This window comes from Coregonus lavaretus, assembly GCF_964263955.1.
Source record: "Coregonus lavaretus genome assembly, chromosome: 4".
In the NCBI taxonomy this organism is placed as follows: domain Eukaryota; kingdom Metazoa; phylum Chordata; class Actinopteri; order Salmoniformes; family Salmonidae; genus Coregonus; species Coregonus lavaretus.
This window is the reverse complement of record NC_139991.1, coordinates 53487519-53505190: the sequence shown is the minus strand read 5'-3', so window position 1 is coordinate 53505190 and position 17672 is coordinate 53487519. Positions and strand designations below refer to the sequence as shown.

General features: G+C 42.5%; 1 protein-coding gene across 1 annotated transcript; it reads left to right on the top strand.

The window, feature by feature from the left end:
• Positions 1-6184: 6184 nt before the first annotated feature.
• On the top strand, positions 6185-7731 carry LOC311127468 (uncharacterized protein; the record flags this gene model as incomplete). Its single annotated transcript, XM_084159301.1, has 7 exons — positions 6185-6202; positions 6329-6358; positions 6653-7000; positions 7092-7199; positions 7293-7317; positions 7427-7461; positions 7568-7731. The coding sequence occupies exons 1-7, from the start codon at positions 6199-6201 to the stop codon at positions 7729-7731; spliced, it is 714 nt and encodes a 237-aa protein (XP_084015427.1). The 5' UTR covers positions 6185-6198.
• Positions 7732-17672: the final 9941 nt, after the last annotated feature.

Here is a 17672-nt window from a genome sequence, read left to right as displayed (position 1 = left end):
ATGTGTGTGTAGAACAATGCTCTTTACTCCCCATTGCTTATTGTGCATTGTGTGGTATGTTCTCTCTCTTACAGGAATAGAACTCAAGTCTGCACTACAGAGGACATAGTCCTCTGTAGCTCAGCTGGTAGAGCACGGCGCTTATAACGCCAAGGTAGTGGGTTCGATCCCCGGGACCACCCATACACAAAAAAAATGTATGCCGCATGACTGTAAGTCGCTTTGGATAAAAGCGTCTGCTAAATGGCATATTATTATGTCATGTGACATTGCTGTGCAGGTTCAAGTTGGATATGCCTTTTTCCATTCACCTTGGTAATGTATTTTTATATCATGCAAAGTGTTTAATGTGTAATGAGTTTATATGTCTCAAATACAGAAATTGTATTAGGATTTCATTGTTTTCTACTTTTGGATGTTGTGTTTTCCAGTGGAAATAAAGCTTGTACAGTATATTGTAAATCTTGTTGGAAATGATGTTTCTGTTCTCTGGAAGTTGAGGAGCCACTCTAAGAGGAGACAGCATTGTGTTTAGATTACACAGCAGTTGAGATTCAAAGGTCTTCAACGGTCCAATGTCTCATGATGTTCACTGTTGTACCTGAGCTTTAGCTGAGTGTTGAGTCTGTTTGTCACATAGATGTGACCACAGTGAGGGTACTGATCGTACAGGTACACCTCTATATCTAGAGATGAGGAGAAGGCACCAACATAAACCCTGCAAACAACACCGCAAACAGCTTTCCGTACATCTCTTCATACTGTATGAAGCTCATGTCTATATCTATCAATAGAAATCACTTGTCAGAGAACGTGAAGAGGTGTGGAGAGACATAGTAATGGAACTGTGATCATGAGCTAAGCTGAGGTGTGCTACAACGAGCCATTGTCCTGCAACTGGTCCCCTAACACTCTGTCAGCCCTCAAACCCACAAGGACGAGAATAAGATCTATCATGCTACAATTTAAAGAATGAACATACTAATTGTATAATTTCTAGATATATTGCAAGATTCACATTTAAAAAATGTCCAACCTTTAAAAAGAAACTGGTTCATTCTACAAGGAGTTGATGTCAATGTTATCCAATACTATCACCAAAATCTGAATTATTTGAGGAACAATCCATAACCTTTCCACCTGTGGTTTACCAAAAAATGTGAAACAATTCATTATGTGGTCATGAAATAAAAAACAGCTAAAATATATTTTGATTCCTTTATTCCATTTCTGCAATGCTTGGATTTGCTTCCAAAAAACGAAGTTAGCCAAAAATCCACAAACGTAATGTGATCTATGGATGCAATCCAAGCCATGACTTAGTTGGCACAGACTGGTTACTCTGACTGGAAATATGCATTATGTAAACTAAACAGACATGGATCAAGGTAGAGCACGGCGCTTGTAACGCCAAGGTAGTGGGTTCGATCCCCGGGACCACCCATACACAAAAAATGTATGCACGCATGACTGTAAGTCGCTTTGGATAAAAGCGTCTGCTAAATGGCATATTATTATTATTATTATTTCCTCATTTGGAGAAGCATTAGTCACCTCCATTACAAGGCTATAAAAGTCGTTGGGTGAAAAAGCACAAACAAGAAACTATCCATCAAATTGTCCAACTACAAATAAACCCAATAGATCAGTAACTGAACTAATTTGGTCATGTCTATGTGTTTGTTGTTAGGGTGATGTTCCTGTTAAGCTACTGCATATTTAGTTTTGATTTAGTTTATTTGTGTGTATAGTGTACAGTAACTCTTTGAAAAGTCAACAAGTATATTTGATCAGTTAATCACAAGAGTTGTCATATTTAAAATAGTTGTGCTATAGTTACCTATATTTTCAGTTAGTTCAATATAAGGTGGACCACATGAACAGCCCCTTAGTGGTCAATGAAAATAAGGTCATTTTCCTCAGCGTAACTAGTGATCTGTCACAACATCACTTGTGAGGCTCCATATCCTCCTCTGTAGGTTTTTCTGTGTCCTACCTAAACACACATCAGTTTTGTCACATGACAATCTATGTGAGGAGTTCACTTCATTGACGGAAGAAAGTGGAAAAATGTCTTTGTCTTATCTTCTTCTCATTTGTGAGTATTCAACTATTTTGGTCTTTGGATCAATATCTCTTTACACTGATTTAAAGTATTGGTAATGTGTCACTTAAAGTATGCTTTTTAACTTGTTCTAAGTATGTATGAGCCTTTATTTTGTCTTATAATAAGGCTTGTAAAATGTCTCACTAAGTTGTTTTTACCTTGTTCAAAGATGTTGCTGGTGTTGCTGTAAAAGAAAGTTGTGCAGGTACATATTTCCAAACGTCACTTCATTATTTATCCAGCTCAACAGCTATTGATTTATTTCAGGTGCAAAAATATTTTTGGGATGACAGATTTGTACACTACTGTTTTACCCCTAATATAGAGTAGCACAATGCTTAAAGTGCCATATATTTATTAAAAACAATGTATTTTTAGTTGCAAATAGAGAGACAAGGAAGTGATACTCCACATACAAATATCTTCTGAATCAAGATTCTTATCACTTACAATTTCTTATATTCTCTCTATTCCTCTAAACAGGTTTGGTTCCCACTCCCACTATTGTATTATTCCCTGGGTACATCAATGTAGCTACACCTGCTACATTACGCTGTGAGTCACCAGAAGGCACAGAGTGCCATTTCTACAGAGATCACGACCCCAACCCTATAAGAAAACTGGATTACAAGCAGGGTGCTTGCCAGTTCAAGTTGCTCTGGAATGAGTTCAAAAAGTGGAACAAGACTGAAGTAGATCTCAGCTGTATAATTCTACAGAACAGAGAAGGGAAAATGATCAATACCTCAAAACCTAGTATTGTTCGAAGACTTCATGTGAGTGGTAAGTGACAGTTTTACGGTACTCCAAAGCACATGTTAACCAGAGTACTCTTCCCACTTGTTTATTGACTTCATAAATTACTTTCCCAATTTACAAACAGATCCAATTGGAAAACCCAGTGTTCATGTGGAGAAGATCGGGAATTACCTCAATCTTCGATGTGAGGCCAAGGCTGGCACCTCATGCTACTTTTATCAGAACAATGGTGACTTACACTTTAAAAAACTACCCTACAAAGACAATGTCTGTGTGGGGAGAGTGGCAGAAGAGGAACTGCAGAGGAAGAGGAGCAGTGCTGGAGAGATCTTCATCACCTGTGCTGTGGAGCTGGTGGTAGAGGGTGAAGACACTGTGACATCACAGCGTAGTGAACCCCTCGGTATCACCATAGATGGTGAAGAAGACTTTAGATCCCATCAATTTCTGTGATTTCAAATGTGTCAATCCTCTGTCTGTCTATTGCTGTATTGCAAGACTAATATATTATTATTGTACACATATTAATGTTTTATTTATTTCAGTTGTAAATCCTCCAGGAGCTACTAGTTCCCCATCAGCGTTCAGTTTAATCATACCTGGTCAGGTGAATGTAAGCAGCAATGTAACAACCCAAGGTAGAAGTGAGTATGGTTTTAGATTTACTGTGGGTAGTCCTAAGAACTTCAAATTGCAAGTTTAGTGAATGACTTGGCTGCTAAATGTACAGGTATTGATATGTTTCTAAAATGTCTAAACTCTTAAGTATCTTGATAGTCACTATTAGTAAGGCTTATTTGCATTAACATTCTAGCCATTGTAAGGTCAGGTTATACTGTACAGATCACTCACTGTAAGTTTCATCAGGAGCCACATTCACTAACCGCTTCTTTCAGGTCCAGTTCTCATCAACATCAGTCTGGGTGCTGGTTCCCTTTTCATGGTTCTGCTGGCTGGGTCTGTGCTGTGTGTTCTCCAACACAAGTGTGGTGTGTGCTTTCAGATAGTTCCACTCATATCCTATTAATATTTTGTTCCAAAGTCTACTTTGAGTTTTTTTCAAAATTGCTAAATTATCTCTATGTATCTTTTGGAGGGGTTCAAGGCAGTCCTGTAAATACTGGGTAAGACTGGTTTATTCATTTTAGATTCACATTATTTTTTCTTTATTCATGCACAGCTATATCTGTCTGACTGTTCTGCATTGTCTCGACAGAAGCCCACCTGAGCAGCAAGACCAAACCCCACCTTGTGTCTGTGAGTATGAGAGTAAACCACCACTGCCTTTGTCTTCTTTTGTGCAGTGTTTTATTTTCCCTCATTCTCTCATTTTAAACAGATTCTGTCATCACAAACCCGTCTAGGGATGAGGTGAGTTGGATTGAACCAGTGCAGTGTGAAGTAGCCTAATATGCATTTTACTTCCATGATATCAAGCAATATTGTCAATTGCACCAATGACAACGCAACTGTGCACACAGCTCAAAGTGACTTTAGTTCTCTCTTACAGGAAGAGGACACTAGTCTGCAATACGCTACAGTGACTTCTACCAGTGACCGAGCTAGTCTTCAATATGCAACAGTGACATCTACCGGTAACCAAGCTGGACCTGGGCGCACCAAGATCAAGTTTGAAATTGCTGGAGAGTACGCCCTCTTAGCAAAATCATAGAAGAAGAAACATTTACTGGATAAAAAAATTAGCCATAGTTTACAATACAATCCTGTCTTTTTTTCTTCAAATTGGATCATAATTTACTCGTAGTACAAAAAAAAAACCTGCCACAACAACAAAGACTAAAGATCTCTACTCCTTTCTAAAAACAAGCAGTTTCAACTATTTGCATTTGAGGGTAAATGAAATAAATGAAAAATAACCTTTGTCTGAAACATAAAATGAATATTTTCCTAAACTGAATTACCAATCAGTAGTCACCAATCTATTTCACTCTTTGACAAGAGTCACTAGAGACTCAAAACCACAAGAGAGTAGAATACATTTCAAACTTTGCTTGTTACATCACTACATCTCTTTCTGATCTCTCGCTCTCTACATCTCTCTCTTTAACCATGTCTGGTGTATATTAGTTTTAAAGAGATGTTTTGTTATTATCATGGTTTACTTACAGTATGTGCTTTTACTTCCATCTGTTGATACACTACCTCCACATTTCCTCTCTCTGCTTCCTGATTTACATATCTGCTACTATGTGGTCCCCACCTCTTCCTGTAGTCTGTCAACATCTGTTCCTCTCAGACCAGTTGCATTATCATACTGGGCTATAAATAGATGTGCAGAGGTTTTAAGATATGGTTAATTTGAACAGGTATACTTGATGAATGTGTAAATGAACAGCTTTCTTGATTTATAAGTCAATATGTCATTTATAAGTTGTGTGTGTAAGATGAGATAGAACCACAGGCATGAAAATATATAGTAAAAAAAAATATTGATTACTTATTGACTGCATTTCTATGTACTGTGCAACATTCTTAATAAACCACTTCACTCACTGCTAGAGGAAATCAATACAAGTTTTTGATGAGTGTGTAAATGAAAATGTAAACAAAGTACCCTTTGCAAGCCAACATGGAGGATCTGTGTGGAACCCATTCGTCACCCATGCAGTTTCCATTATTTATGTGCAAAGCTTCAACTAGAGGCAAATGAAACCCAATTGATAATTGTTACAATTCAATGATATTTTAAAGCGATTTTTTGCAACTACAAGTGGTTCCTGCCAGTTAGGCCTGGTTAGGCCCAACCTAATCTCGGAAACCCAGAACAAAATCTTGCATGAACATGAACTCTCATATCCCCTGTGCTCCCGACAGACATAACATGTTTGTTACGGATCTTAGGACAGAATAGGCCCAACCAGATCAGTCTTATCTAATCCTGCAATTGGAGCACATTACAAACCTATGACAGCTATACGTATGATAGTGTATATAAACATTATGCACCATCACAAAAGTGTCATAGGTGGGAGCTATTGTTTCACCATAAAAGGAGAGAGGAGAGAAACAAAATACAGTATGTCACCCTTGTACTACTACAGTGGCATCGCCTGAGTCCTTCTCTACAGCCAACAGCTCTTGTGTATATATATATATATATATATATATATATATATATATATATATATATATATATATATATATATATATATATAAGAGAGTATGTGAAAATAGTCGACCCTGAAAGCATCTCTCATTTCCATATATCCTGTTTCACTTCTCTCTCTGCATTATACATAATAATAGGTGACAGGTTTGGGACCTTCAAATAACTCTTAACCATGATCCAATTAATGTGCTGCTGGTGCCTTATGTGTGAGTTATGTTTTATTAATAATAATGTTATTGTACTGTATAATCAAATGTAAAATAATTTACTTTCACAACAATATCCCTAATTGTACTTTTGGTTGGAATAACAATTAACTACATTTCTTGTAGTATCTCTTGACCTACAATTAACAGATGCAGGTATGTTTCTCTTGAATATTATTTATCTAGCTTTTTCCCCTTCTCTTGCTTGTTTTGTCATTCAGCATTAGGGATGCACTTTTGTGATTTGCATGGTTATAAAAGGCTGGGAAATAAATGTTGAGAATTTAAGAAGGGAATAATCTTGTATTTTGAATTAGTTTTAGAATAGACACAAATCATCGTTTTTCTCCACTATGATGTTATCATACCTATCTTTCCTCAACTATCTCTCTCTTTCCTCAACTATCTCTCTCTTTCCTCAACTATCTCTCTCTTTCCTCAACTATCAAGGGGACAAGGAGAACCAGACAAACACTTGGATTACCAAGGAGAAGAAGCACCAGATCTCAGTAAGCCTGAAATTTGTGACCCTGACTGAAGTGGTTGAGCTGAGCTGCGAGTCCTCAGCCCTTGTAGAAGGTCAGCAGTGTTTGTTCCATGTGGATTCTGAATTCAAGGAGCTTGGTCGCTCAAATGCCAGCCACAACCACTGCTCCCTCCCAGTAAGGGGGTCAGAGCTGCTTGGGTGGAAGCACAGAGGGCTGTGGTCAAAGGTCACCGTCCACTGTCATTACGAAGAGGAGGAGGGCATCCACTCACCTCCCAGCAAAAATGTCACGGTGGTTGTGTGGAACACAAGTAAGAAAGATTACATGAGAAATGTAATGCACAGATTCCTGATTTAGGTAATTCATCCATTTGGTCAAAAATACATTTTACTCTGTTACAGAGATGCTGACTAAGTACATCATCGGATGTATGGCCCTGATAGGATTCATAATTCTACTTGCAGTATTCATATTCTGCATCACCTGTCTCCTCTCGCTGAAAGCAAAGAGTATGTGAACCTGATATCTAACAGCCTTATCTACGTATTAGCAAAACCGATTAGACAGAATCACTCATGTATTCCATTGTTTTACTGTCATAGGGAACGGATGCCTCGTCATAACAAGGTGAATAGTGTTGATTGTGTGTTGAACAGTATGATTATGACAGCATACAGAACATACAGTTCAAATGTGAATGCCTATCTCACCTAACCATGTCTTTCACATCGCCCAGTGACCAGACATTGCAAGGAGACCCTACCCTAACAAGTATGTATGATGCCACAGTGAAGTGTACTTGTGTAGGCCTATTATTATAGAGATATTTACCACAGTCCCATTTTAACATCACATTTCTGTGATTATGTTTATACAGCAAGTGATACAACAAATCCTGCAGAATCTCCACAGGAAAAGGAGACAATAGAGGTCAGCCCAAACCATTACATAATCAGGTTTTTATGTAGTGGCCTCACCCTCTTCATCTACTTTGCCACCATAATCCATAAACAGTCCAGTGGGCTGGCGCACAACATATAAGCATGTTATAAATTAAAAACAGTTGGAATTGTGCTTTTTTGTATGGATTTGATGATTTGATGTTTCCTTTCAAATAGTGATTTGTCCTCATCCCTTTGTTGCAATAACAGGAAGGTGAAGATGATTTGTGCTATGCCACTGTGTCCCATGCTGGTGCTCCTCCATCCCACTCAGTCAAGTTTGAGCAAGGACATGACTATGCCACAGTGGTCATACACTGACCAGCATATGCAGACCTGAATGGACATGAAAGGACTTCCACATGGATAGATTTTTTGACTTTTACACCCCCATTTCAATTTTCTTTCCAAGAAATAAATTACATAAATCAATTTGCAATGATCTTTTGGTTTTTGTATTCCACCATGTGCTTAATTGCTGTTTGTCTCGTGCGCACCTGTCAGTCCCCGTCTCGGGAAACAGTAACATAGCGCACGCTACTTTTCGCTGACCAGGCACTCACCTTTTCCTACCTGCTGAATTCTTCTAAATGTAAGCCATTTACTTAAAGTAATAATTACGTCTTAGGCTACTGTCTCGTTTCTTGATTAAATCAAAATCACATGTTAACTCAGCTGCTTTTATAAATTTAATGAGGGTTAAGTCTACTCTGAATGTGCACGGTCCGTGGGTAAATGGGCAAGTTTTCTAACCGTTTTCTCACCGTGTGGTGGTTACAAACTACTACTACTACTACTACCCCGCCTTAGCAATACAAGACACGTTTATACCACTAGATGGGAATGTTGAATCATGTTTTGCAGCAATTTTAAGAGCTCCTCGTAGGCAGAGAAAACCTGTTTTGGTGATTTCTAGTATTGGTATAGCCTATCATCAGAATAAATAAATCATAATATACCATTGTAAATTAATGTTGAAAGTTACATTTTTAGTCATTTAGCAGACAAGAGCGACTTACAGTTAGTGAGTGCATACATTATTTTTTAATTTTTCAGAGCCTGGATTCGAACCAGGATCTCTAGTGGCACAGCCTTAGACCACTGCGCCACTTGGGAAGTTACACTTATATTCCTAAAATGTACATTGAAAATGTATTGTCGCTGCTTCCTGTTGACAAGACATTTTGATAAATAGCCCAATGTCAAAACACAGTTTAGAGATTAGATTAGACATTAGAGATTAGAGAGTTTAATAGTCACGTGTACAAATCAAATCAAATCAAATTGTATTTGTCACATGCGCCGAATACAACAGCTGTAGACCTTACAGTGAAATGCTTACTTACAAGCCCTTAACCAACAATGCAATTTAAAAAAAAATAAGTGTTAAGTAAAACAAAAAAACTAACAAAAAACAAAAAATTAAACAAATAATTAAAGAGCAGCAGTAAAATAACAGTAGCGAGGCTATATACAGGGGGTACCGGTACAGAGTCAATGTGCGGAGGCACAGGATAGTCGAGGTAATTGAGGTAATATTGTGATGCGTGATTTGAAGGAGTCAGGCGGAGTAGGGTAAATCACAGTATACAGAGTTTATTCCGTAATCCAGCGTAACCAGTCCAGTGCGCAAAACAGGCGCACTGGAACAAACATGCACACGGGGAAAATACCCAGGCAATACAAAATACTGAGCTCAACCGAGCTACTAATCCTCACAATGAACAATCACCCACAAGGACAAGGGGGCAGAGGGAACACTTAAACACGTACTAATGAGGGGAAATTGAACCAGGTGTGTGTAATTGACAAGACAAGACAAATGGAATGATGAGATATGAAGCGGCAGTGGCTAGAAGGCCGGTGACGACGAACGCCAAAGACTGCCCGAACAAGGTGGGTAGGCAGCTTCGGAGGAAGTCGTGACAGTACCCCCCCCCCTCGTTGACGCGCAGCTCCAGCAGGGCGCCAACCCCGGCCTCGGGGACAGCCAGGAGGACACGGAGCAGGGCTAGCCGGATGGCGACGGCGGAAATCCCGCAACAGGATGGAACGGACGGAGTACGCCGGGGCCCCCTCGATGTCCAGAAGAGGCGGAGGGACCTACCGCACCTCAGACGCCCTGTAGCACTCACCTCTGTCATCATGAAGTGCTTTGTGAGACTAGTCAAGGATCATATCACCTCTACCTTACCTGTCACCCTAGACCCACTGCAATTTGCTTACCGCCCCAATAGATCCACAGACGATCCAATTGCCATCACACTGCACACTGCCCTATCCCATCTGGACAAGAGGAATACCTATGTAAGAATGCTGTTCATTGACTATAGCTCAGCATTCAACACCATAGTACCCTCCAAGCTCATCATTAAGCTCGAGGCCCTGGGTCTGAACCCCGCCCTGTGCAACTGGGTCCTGGACTTCCTGACGGGCCGCCCCCAGGTGGTGAAGGTAGGAAACAACATCTCCACTTCGCTGATCCTCAACAATGGGGCCCCACAAGGGTGCGTGCTCAGCCCCCTCCTGTACTCCCTGTTCACCCATGACTGCGTGGCCAAGCATGCCTCCAACTCAATCATCAAGTTTGCAGACGACACAACAGTAGTAGGCTTGATTACCAACAATGACGAGACCGCCTACAGGAGGAGGTGAGGGCTCTGGGAGTGTGGTGCCAGGAAAATAACCTCTCACTCAACATCAACAAAACAAAGGAGATGATCGTGGATTTCAGGAAACAGCAGAGGGTGCACCCCCCTATCCACATCGACGGGACCGCAGTGGAGAAGGTGGAAAGCTTCAAGTTCCTTGGCGTACACATCTGAAATGGTCCACCCATGCAGACAGTGTGGTGAAGAAGGCGCAACAGAGCCTCTTCAACCTCAGGAGGCTGAAGAAATGTGGCTTATCACCTAAAACCCTCACAAACTTTTACAGATGCACAATTGAGAGCATCCTGTCGGGCTGTATCACCGCCTGGTACGGCAACTGCACCGCCGACAACCGCAGGGCTCTCCAGAGGGTGGTGCGGTCCGCCCTCCAAGACACATACAGCACCCGATGTCACAGGAAGGACATCAACCACCCGAGCCACTGCCTGTTCACCCCGCTATCATCCAGAAGGCGAGCTCAGTACAGGTGCATCAAAGCTGGGACTGAGAGAATGAAAAACAGCTTCTATCTCAAGGCCATCAGACTGTTAAATAGCCATCACAGCACATTAGAGGCTGCTGCTGCCTATTGAAATCACTGGCCACTTTAAGAAATGGAACACTAGTCACTTTAATAATGTTTACATTTCTTGCACTACTCATATCATATGTATATACTGCATTCTATTCTATAATATTATTCTGTATCTTAGTCCATGCCGCTCTGTCATTGCTTGTCCATATATGTATATATTCTTAAATCCCATTCCTTACTTTTTTGTGTGTATTGGGTATATGTTGTGAAATTGTTCGATATTACTGCACTGTCAGAGCTAGAGGCACAAGCATTTCGCTGCACCTGCTAAAACATCTGCTAAACACCTGTATGTGACAAATAAAATTTGATTTGATTTGATTTGGAGTGGACCAGCCACCACCGGCCTGAGGAGAGACACATGAAACGAGGGGTTAATACGGTAATCATGGGGGAGTAATAACCTATAGGTAACCTCGTTGATTCTCCTCAGGACTTTGAACGGCCCCACAAACCGCGGGCTCAGCTTCCGGCAGGGCAGGCGGAGGGGCAGATTCCGGGTCGAGAGCCAGACCCGATCACCCGGTACGAAGACTGGGGCCTCACTGCGGTGGAGGTCAGCGTTGACCTTCTGACGACGCACGGCGCATTGGAGGTGGACGTGGTGGGCAGTGTCCCACGTCTCCTCCAAGCGCTGAAACAAGTCATCCACCGCAGGAGCCTCGGTCTGGCTCTGGTGCCACGGTGCCAGATCCGGTTGGTAACCTAAAACACATTAGAATGGCGTTAGGTTAGTGGAGGAGTGACAAAGAGAGTTCTGGGCATATTCGACCCATGGCAAGAACACTGACCACTCCCCCGGCCGGTCCTGGCAGTAGGACCGCAGGAATCTACCCACATCCTGATTTACCCTTTCCACATGCCCATTAGACTCGGAGTGGAAACCAGAGGTCAGGCTGACCGAGACCCCCAGACGTTCCATGAATGCCTTCCAGACCTTGGATGTGAACTGGGGACCCCGGTCAGACACTATATCCTCTGGTACCCTGTACTTTTTTTTTTTTAAATGTTTATTTTAACAGGGAAAAACAGACTGAGACCTGGATCTCTTTTACGGCTGTGCCCTCCCTCCCGAGTGGCGCAGTGGTCTAAGGCACTGCATCGCAGTACTAGCTGTGCCACTAGAGATCCTGGTTCGAATCCAGGCTCTGTCGTAGCCGGCCGCGACCGGGAGACCCATGGGACGGCGCACAATTAGCCCAGCGTCGTCCAGGGTAGGGGAGGGCATGGCCGGCAGGGATGTAGCTCAGTTGGTAGAGCATGGTGTTTGCAACGCCAGGGTTGTGGGTTCGATTCTCACGGGGGCCAGTATGCAAAATAAAAAAATAATGTATGCACTCACTAACTGTAAGTCGCTCTGGATGAGAGCGTCTGCTAAATGACTAAAATGTAAAAAAAAAATGTAACATGTTGACATGTACAGTTTTAGACATAAAGACAAGAACATTTCAAACATACAAAACAAAAACACATTTCAACAGAAACAATCACAGACAACATCATATTGATCCTCCATAACATTTTTAAAATGGGCAAGGGACACCAGAGTGTCTAACTTAAGTTGGATCTGCAGTTTGTTCCATAAATAAGGTGCAAAGGAACTGAAGGCAGTCCTACCCAACTCTGTGGAGACCACAGGAGTCTCTAATGTAATCCACATCTGTGATCTGGTTTTAAAATTAGTATATCTAGTGGAAATTAATGATGATATGTATGAAGGTAGTTTTAAAAGAAGTGCTTTATAAATAAACAAGAGAGCATGTTGCTCTCGCCTCACAGATAGAGAGGCCCAACCCACAGGCGCACTGGAACAAACATGCACACGGGGAAAATACCTCGGCAATACAAAATACTGAGCTCAACCGAGCTACTAATCCTCACAATGAACAATCACCCACAAGGACAAGGGGGCAGAGGGAACACTTAAACACGTACTAATGAGGGGAAATTGAACCAGGTGTGTGTAATTGACAAGACAAGACAAATGGAATGATGAGATATGGAGCGGCAGTGGCTAGAAGGCCGGTGACGACGAACGCTGAAGCCTGCCCGAACAAGGAGGGGAGGCAGCTTCGGAGGAAGTCGTGACAAATATGTACATGTAGGTAGAGTTAAAGTGACTATGCATAGATAATAAACAGAGAGTTGCAGCAGCGTAAAAGAGGGGGGAGGGAGGGGGGAGGGGGGGGATGGACGACACAATGCAAATAGTCCGGGTAGCCATTTGATTAGCTGTTCAGGAGTTAAGAAGCCTTTTGGACCTAGACTTGGCGCTCCGGTACCGCTTGCCGTGCGGTAGCAGAGAGAACAGTCTATGACTGCCGAAAACCAACATCCGACATTCTAAAAGATAGATAAATACTGTAAGCCTTCTTTAAGTTCTCATCTAACCAACAATGCTACACCCCAAACGTTTCCCCCTGTTCTATTGATTTCAGCATGATATCGATGGAAGTGATTTTAAAAAAAAGTGTTGCATTACACTTACCGCATTGGCGACCCACTTGAATCAAAATGCAACACTTCAACACGTAGCTAGCTGTCTTCTACAAATTGTCGTCTAACCAGTGATGCAGGCTACACATTATTACCAGATTCCGTGTCATTTTTTAAATCTGTGTTAGTTTTAACAGGACGTGCAACCTTATCTCCCCCTCGCGCAATTGATTTCAATGTGATATCAATGTGAGTGATTGGCAAATAAGTGTTACGTTTCTCTTTTCGTTATGGCGAACCCCAAATCAAATTGCCTCAATCCAAAATGTAGCTGACTGTCTTTTGCAGGTTGTTCTCTAACCAGTAATGTAAAAAATATCTCCAGTTTCCATGTGGTTTTTTAGTTGTGTTAGTTTCAACAGCGCTACAACCTGATTCCCCAATCGATATCAGTGATTTATTGCAACTTGTCAAAACACCTGGGTTTTTGGTGCATGTGCAGTTTATAAGGTGCTTGTTTAAAAAAATAAAAGTAATATGATTACTATTGTTGCACATGTGATAGTATTTTATAGTATTTTTTAGGTTTAGGTTTTCAATATATCACGAACTGTTTCTGCATATTGCTTATTGATTTGGACACCTACAACACCAGGTGTCGCAGGAAGGCCAAGAAGATCATCAGGGACCCCAGCCACCTGAGCCACGGCCTGCTCTCCCCGTTTCCATCATTCAGACGCAGCCAGTATAGGAGCGTAATGGCAGAAACTGTAAGACAGTTTAGGCCAATAGCTTCTACCCCCAGACCATCAGGCTTCTACCCCCCACCTCAAAGGACATTTTTACCCTGCCCTCACCCCAATATACATTTATTATGCTAAATAGCCACCACTAGTCACCTACTCCCCCCTGCTGCTCCTCCTATGGACATTTCCCATCCCCTTTAATGGACGTTAACCCTGCCCACATCCCCAATGGACATTTATCATTGCCACAGTTGTTAATAAGTATTTATTATTATTTCTATTTGTATTATTATCTATTTGTATTATTTTATTTCACTTTGTCCAGCAGTGTTGGAGCTCGGAGCTCAAGAATTTCACTGTACCCTGTAATTACATCTGCAACCCGGAGGAGATGGCGCCGGAGGAGATGGCTTCCGTTTTACGGGCTCCTAACCAATTGTGCTATTGTGTGTGTTTTTTCGTATTATTTGTAACTTATTTTGTACATAATGTTTCTACCACCTTCTCTTATGACCGAAAATAGCTTCTGGATATTATCAGGACAGCGATTACTCACCACGTACTGGACAAAGATATTTTCTTTAACGCGTCAGGCGCGAAGGATTTACTTCAGACACTCGACAAGGCCCAAATCCCAGTCAATCGCAGGAGAAAGAGACGGAGATATCGGGGCCGTAAGTCGGAATGCCTTGTAAGGATCCGGCGGCGAGTGGGTAATCTGCCTCTACCATCAGTCCTATTAGCCAACGTACAACCATTGGATAACAAAATAGACGAGCTACGATCACGAATATCCTACCAACGGGACATTAAAAACTATAATATCTTATGTTTCACCGAGTCGTGGCTGAACAACGACATGGATAACATACAGCTGGCGGGGTTTACGCTGCATCGGCAAGATAGAACAGCTGCCTCTGGTAAGACAAGGGCTGGCGATCTGTGTATATTTGTAAACAACAGCTGGTGCTCGAAATCTAATATTAAGGAAGTCTCAAGGTTTTGCTCGCCTGAGGTAGAGTATCTCATGATAAGCTGTAGACCACACTATTTACCACACTATTTTCGTACCTGTCTATTTACCACCACAAACCGATGCTGGCACTAAGACCGCACTCAATGTGCTGTATAAGGCCATAAGCAAACAGGAAAACGCTCATCCAGAGGCAGCGCTCCTAGTGGCCAGGGACTTAAATGCAGGGAAACTTAAATCCATTTACCTCATTTTTTACCAGCATGTTAAATGTGCAACTAGAGAAAGAAAAACTCTAGACCACCTTTACTCCATACACAGAGACGCGTACAAAGCTCTCCCCTGCCCTCCATTTGGCAATTCTGACCATAATTCTATCCTCCTGATTCCTGCTTACAAGCAAAAACTAAAGCAGGAAGCACCAGTGACTCGGTGAATAAAGAAGTGGTCAGATGACGCAGATGCTAAGCTACAGGACTGTTTTGCTAGCACAGACTGGAATATGTTCCGGGACTCTTCTGATGGCATTGAGGAGTACACCACATCAGTCACTGGCTTCATCAATAAGTGCGTCAATGACGTCGTCCCCACAGTGACCGTACGTACATACCCCAACCAAAAGCCATTGATTACAGGCAACATCCGCACTGAGCTAAAGGGTAGAGCTGCCGCTTTCAAGGTGAGGGACTCTAACCCGGACACTTATAAGAAATCCCGCAATGCCCTCCAACGAACCATCAAACAGGCAAAGCATCAATACAGGACTAAGATTGAATCGTACTACACCGGCTCCGACACTCGTCGGATGTGGCAGGGCCTGCAAACTATTACAGAGTACAAAGGGAAGCACAGCCGCGAGCTGCCCAGTGACACGAGCCTACCAGACGAGCTAAATTACTTGTATGCTCACTTCGAGGCAAGCAACACTGAAGCATGCATTAGAGCATCAGCTGTTCCGGACGACTGTGTGATCACGCTCTCCGTAGCCGATGTGAGTAAGACCTTTAAACATGTCAACATTCAGACGGATTACCAGGACGTGTACTCCGAGCATGCGCTGACTAACTGGCAAGTGTCTTTATTGACATTCTCAACCTGTCCTTGACTGAGTCTGTAATACCAACATGTTTCAAGCAGACCACCATAGTCCCTGTGCCCAAGAACACTAAGGTAACATGCCTAAATGACTACAGACCCGTAGCACTTCGCATCTGTAGCCATGAAGTGCTTTGAAAGGCTGGTCATGGCTCACATCAACACCATTATCCCAGAAAACCTAGACCCACTCCAATTTGCATACCGTCCCAACAGATCCACATATGATGCAATCTCTATTGCACTCCACACTGCCCTTTCCCACCTGGACAAAAGGAACACCTACATGAGAATGCTATTCATTGACTACAGCTCAGCGTTCAACACCATAGTGCCCTCAAAGCTCATCACTAAGCTAAGGACCCTGGGACTAAACACCTCCCTCTGCAACTGGATCCTGGACTTCCTGATGGGCTGCCCCCGGGTGGTAAGGGTAGGTAACAACACATCTGCCACGCTGATCCTCAACACGGGGGCCCCTCAGGGGTGCGTGATCAGTCCCCTCCTGTACACCCTGTTCACACATGACTGCATGGCCAGGCACGACTCCAACACCATCATTAAGTTTGCCAACGACACAACAGTGGTAGGCCTGATCACCAACAACGATGAGACAGCCTATAGGGAGGAGGTCAGAGACCTGGCCGTGTGGCGCCAGGACAACAACCTCTCCCTCAACGTGATAAAGACAAAGGAAAGGATTGTGGACTACAGGAAAAGGAGGACCAAGCACGCCCCCATTCTTATCGACGAGGCTGTAGTGGAGCAGGTTGAGAGCTTCAAGTTCCTTGGTGTCCACATCACCAACAAACTGTCATGGTCCAAACACACCAAAACAGTCGTGAAGAGGGCACGACAAAGCCTATTCCGACTCAGGAGACTGAAAAGATTTGGCATGGGTCCTCAGATCCTCAAAAAGTTATACAACTGCACCATTGAGAGCATCCTGACTGGTTGCATCACTGCCTGGTATGGCAACTACTCGGACTCCAACCACAAGGCACTACAGAGGGTAGTGCGTACAACCCAGTACATCACTGGGGCCAAGCTTCCTGCCATCCAGGACCTCTTTACCGGGCGGTGTCAGAGGAAGGCCCTAAAAATTGTCAAAGACTCCAGCCACCCTAGTCATAGACTGTTCTCTCTGCTACCGCACGGCAAGCGGTACCGGAGCGCCAAGTCTAGGTCCAAAAGGCTTCTTAACAGCTTCTACCCCCAAGTTATAAGACTCCTGAACAGCTAATCAAATGGCTACCCAGACTATTTGCATTCCATTTGATGTGTAATTCCACAAAACATATTATGGGGTGAAAATGCAAACTGTTAGGGAATTTAGTGCAAAATACAATAATTTAATATGGAAAAATAATTCAACATGTCAATTTAAGATGATAGAATATGTTGCCCACTCACAAACGATTGTAACAATGACATCTATTTCTCACTAATTTAACCATTTAGAGAATTCAAAAATGCTCTGAAACACAATTTAACTGGGCACTCTAGAACATGGTTTCCCAAACTTGGTCCTGCTGCCCCCCCAGC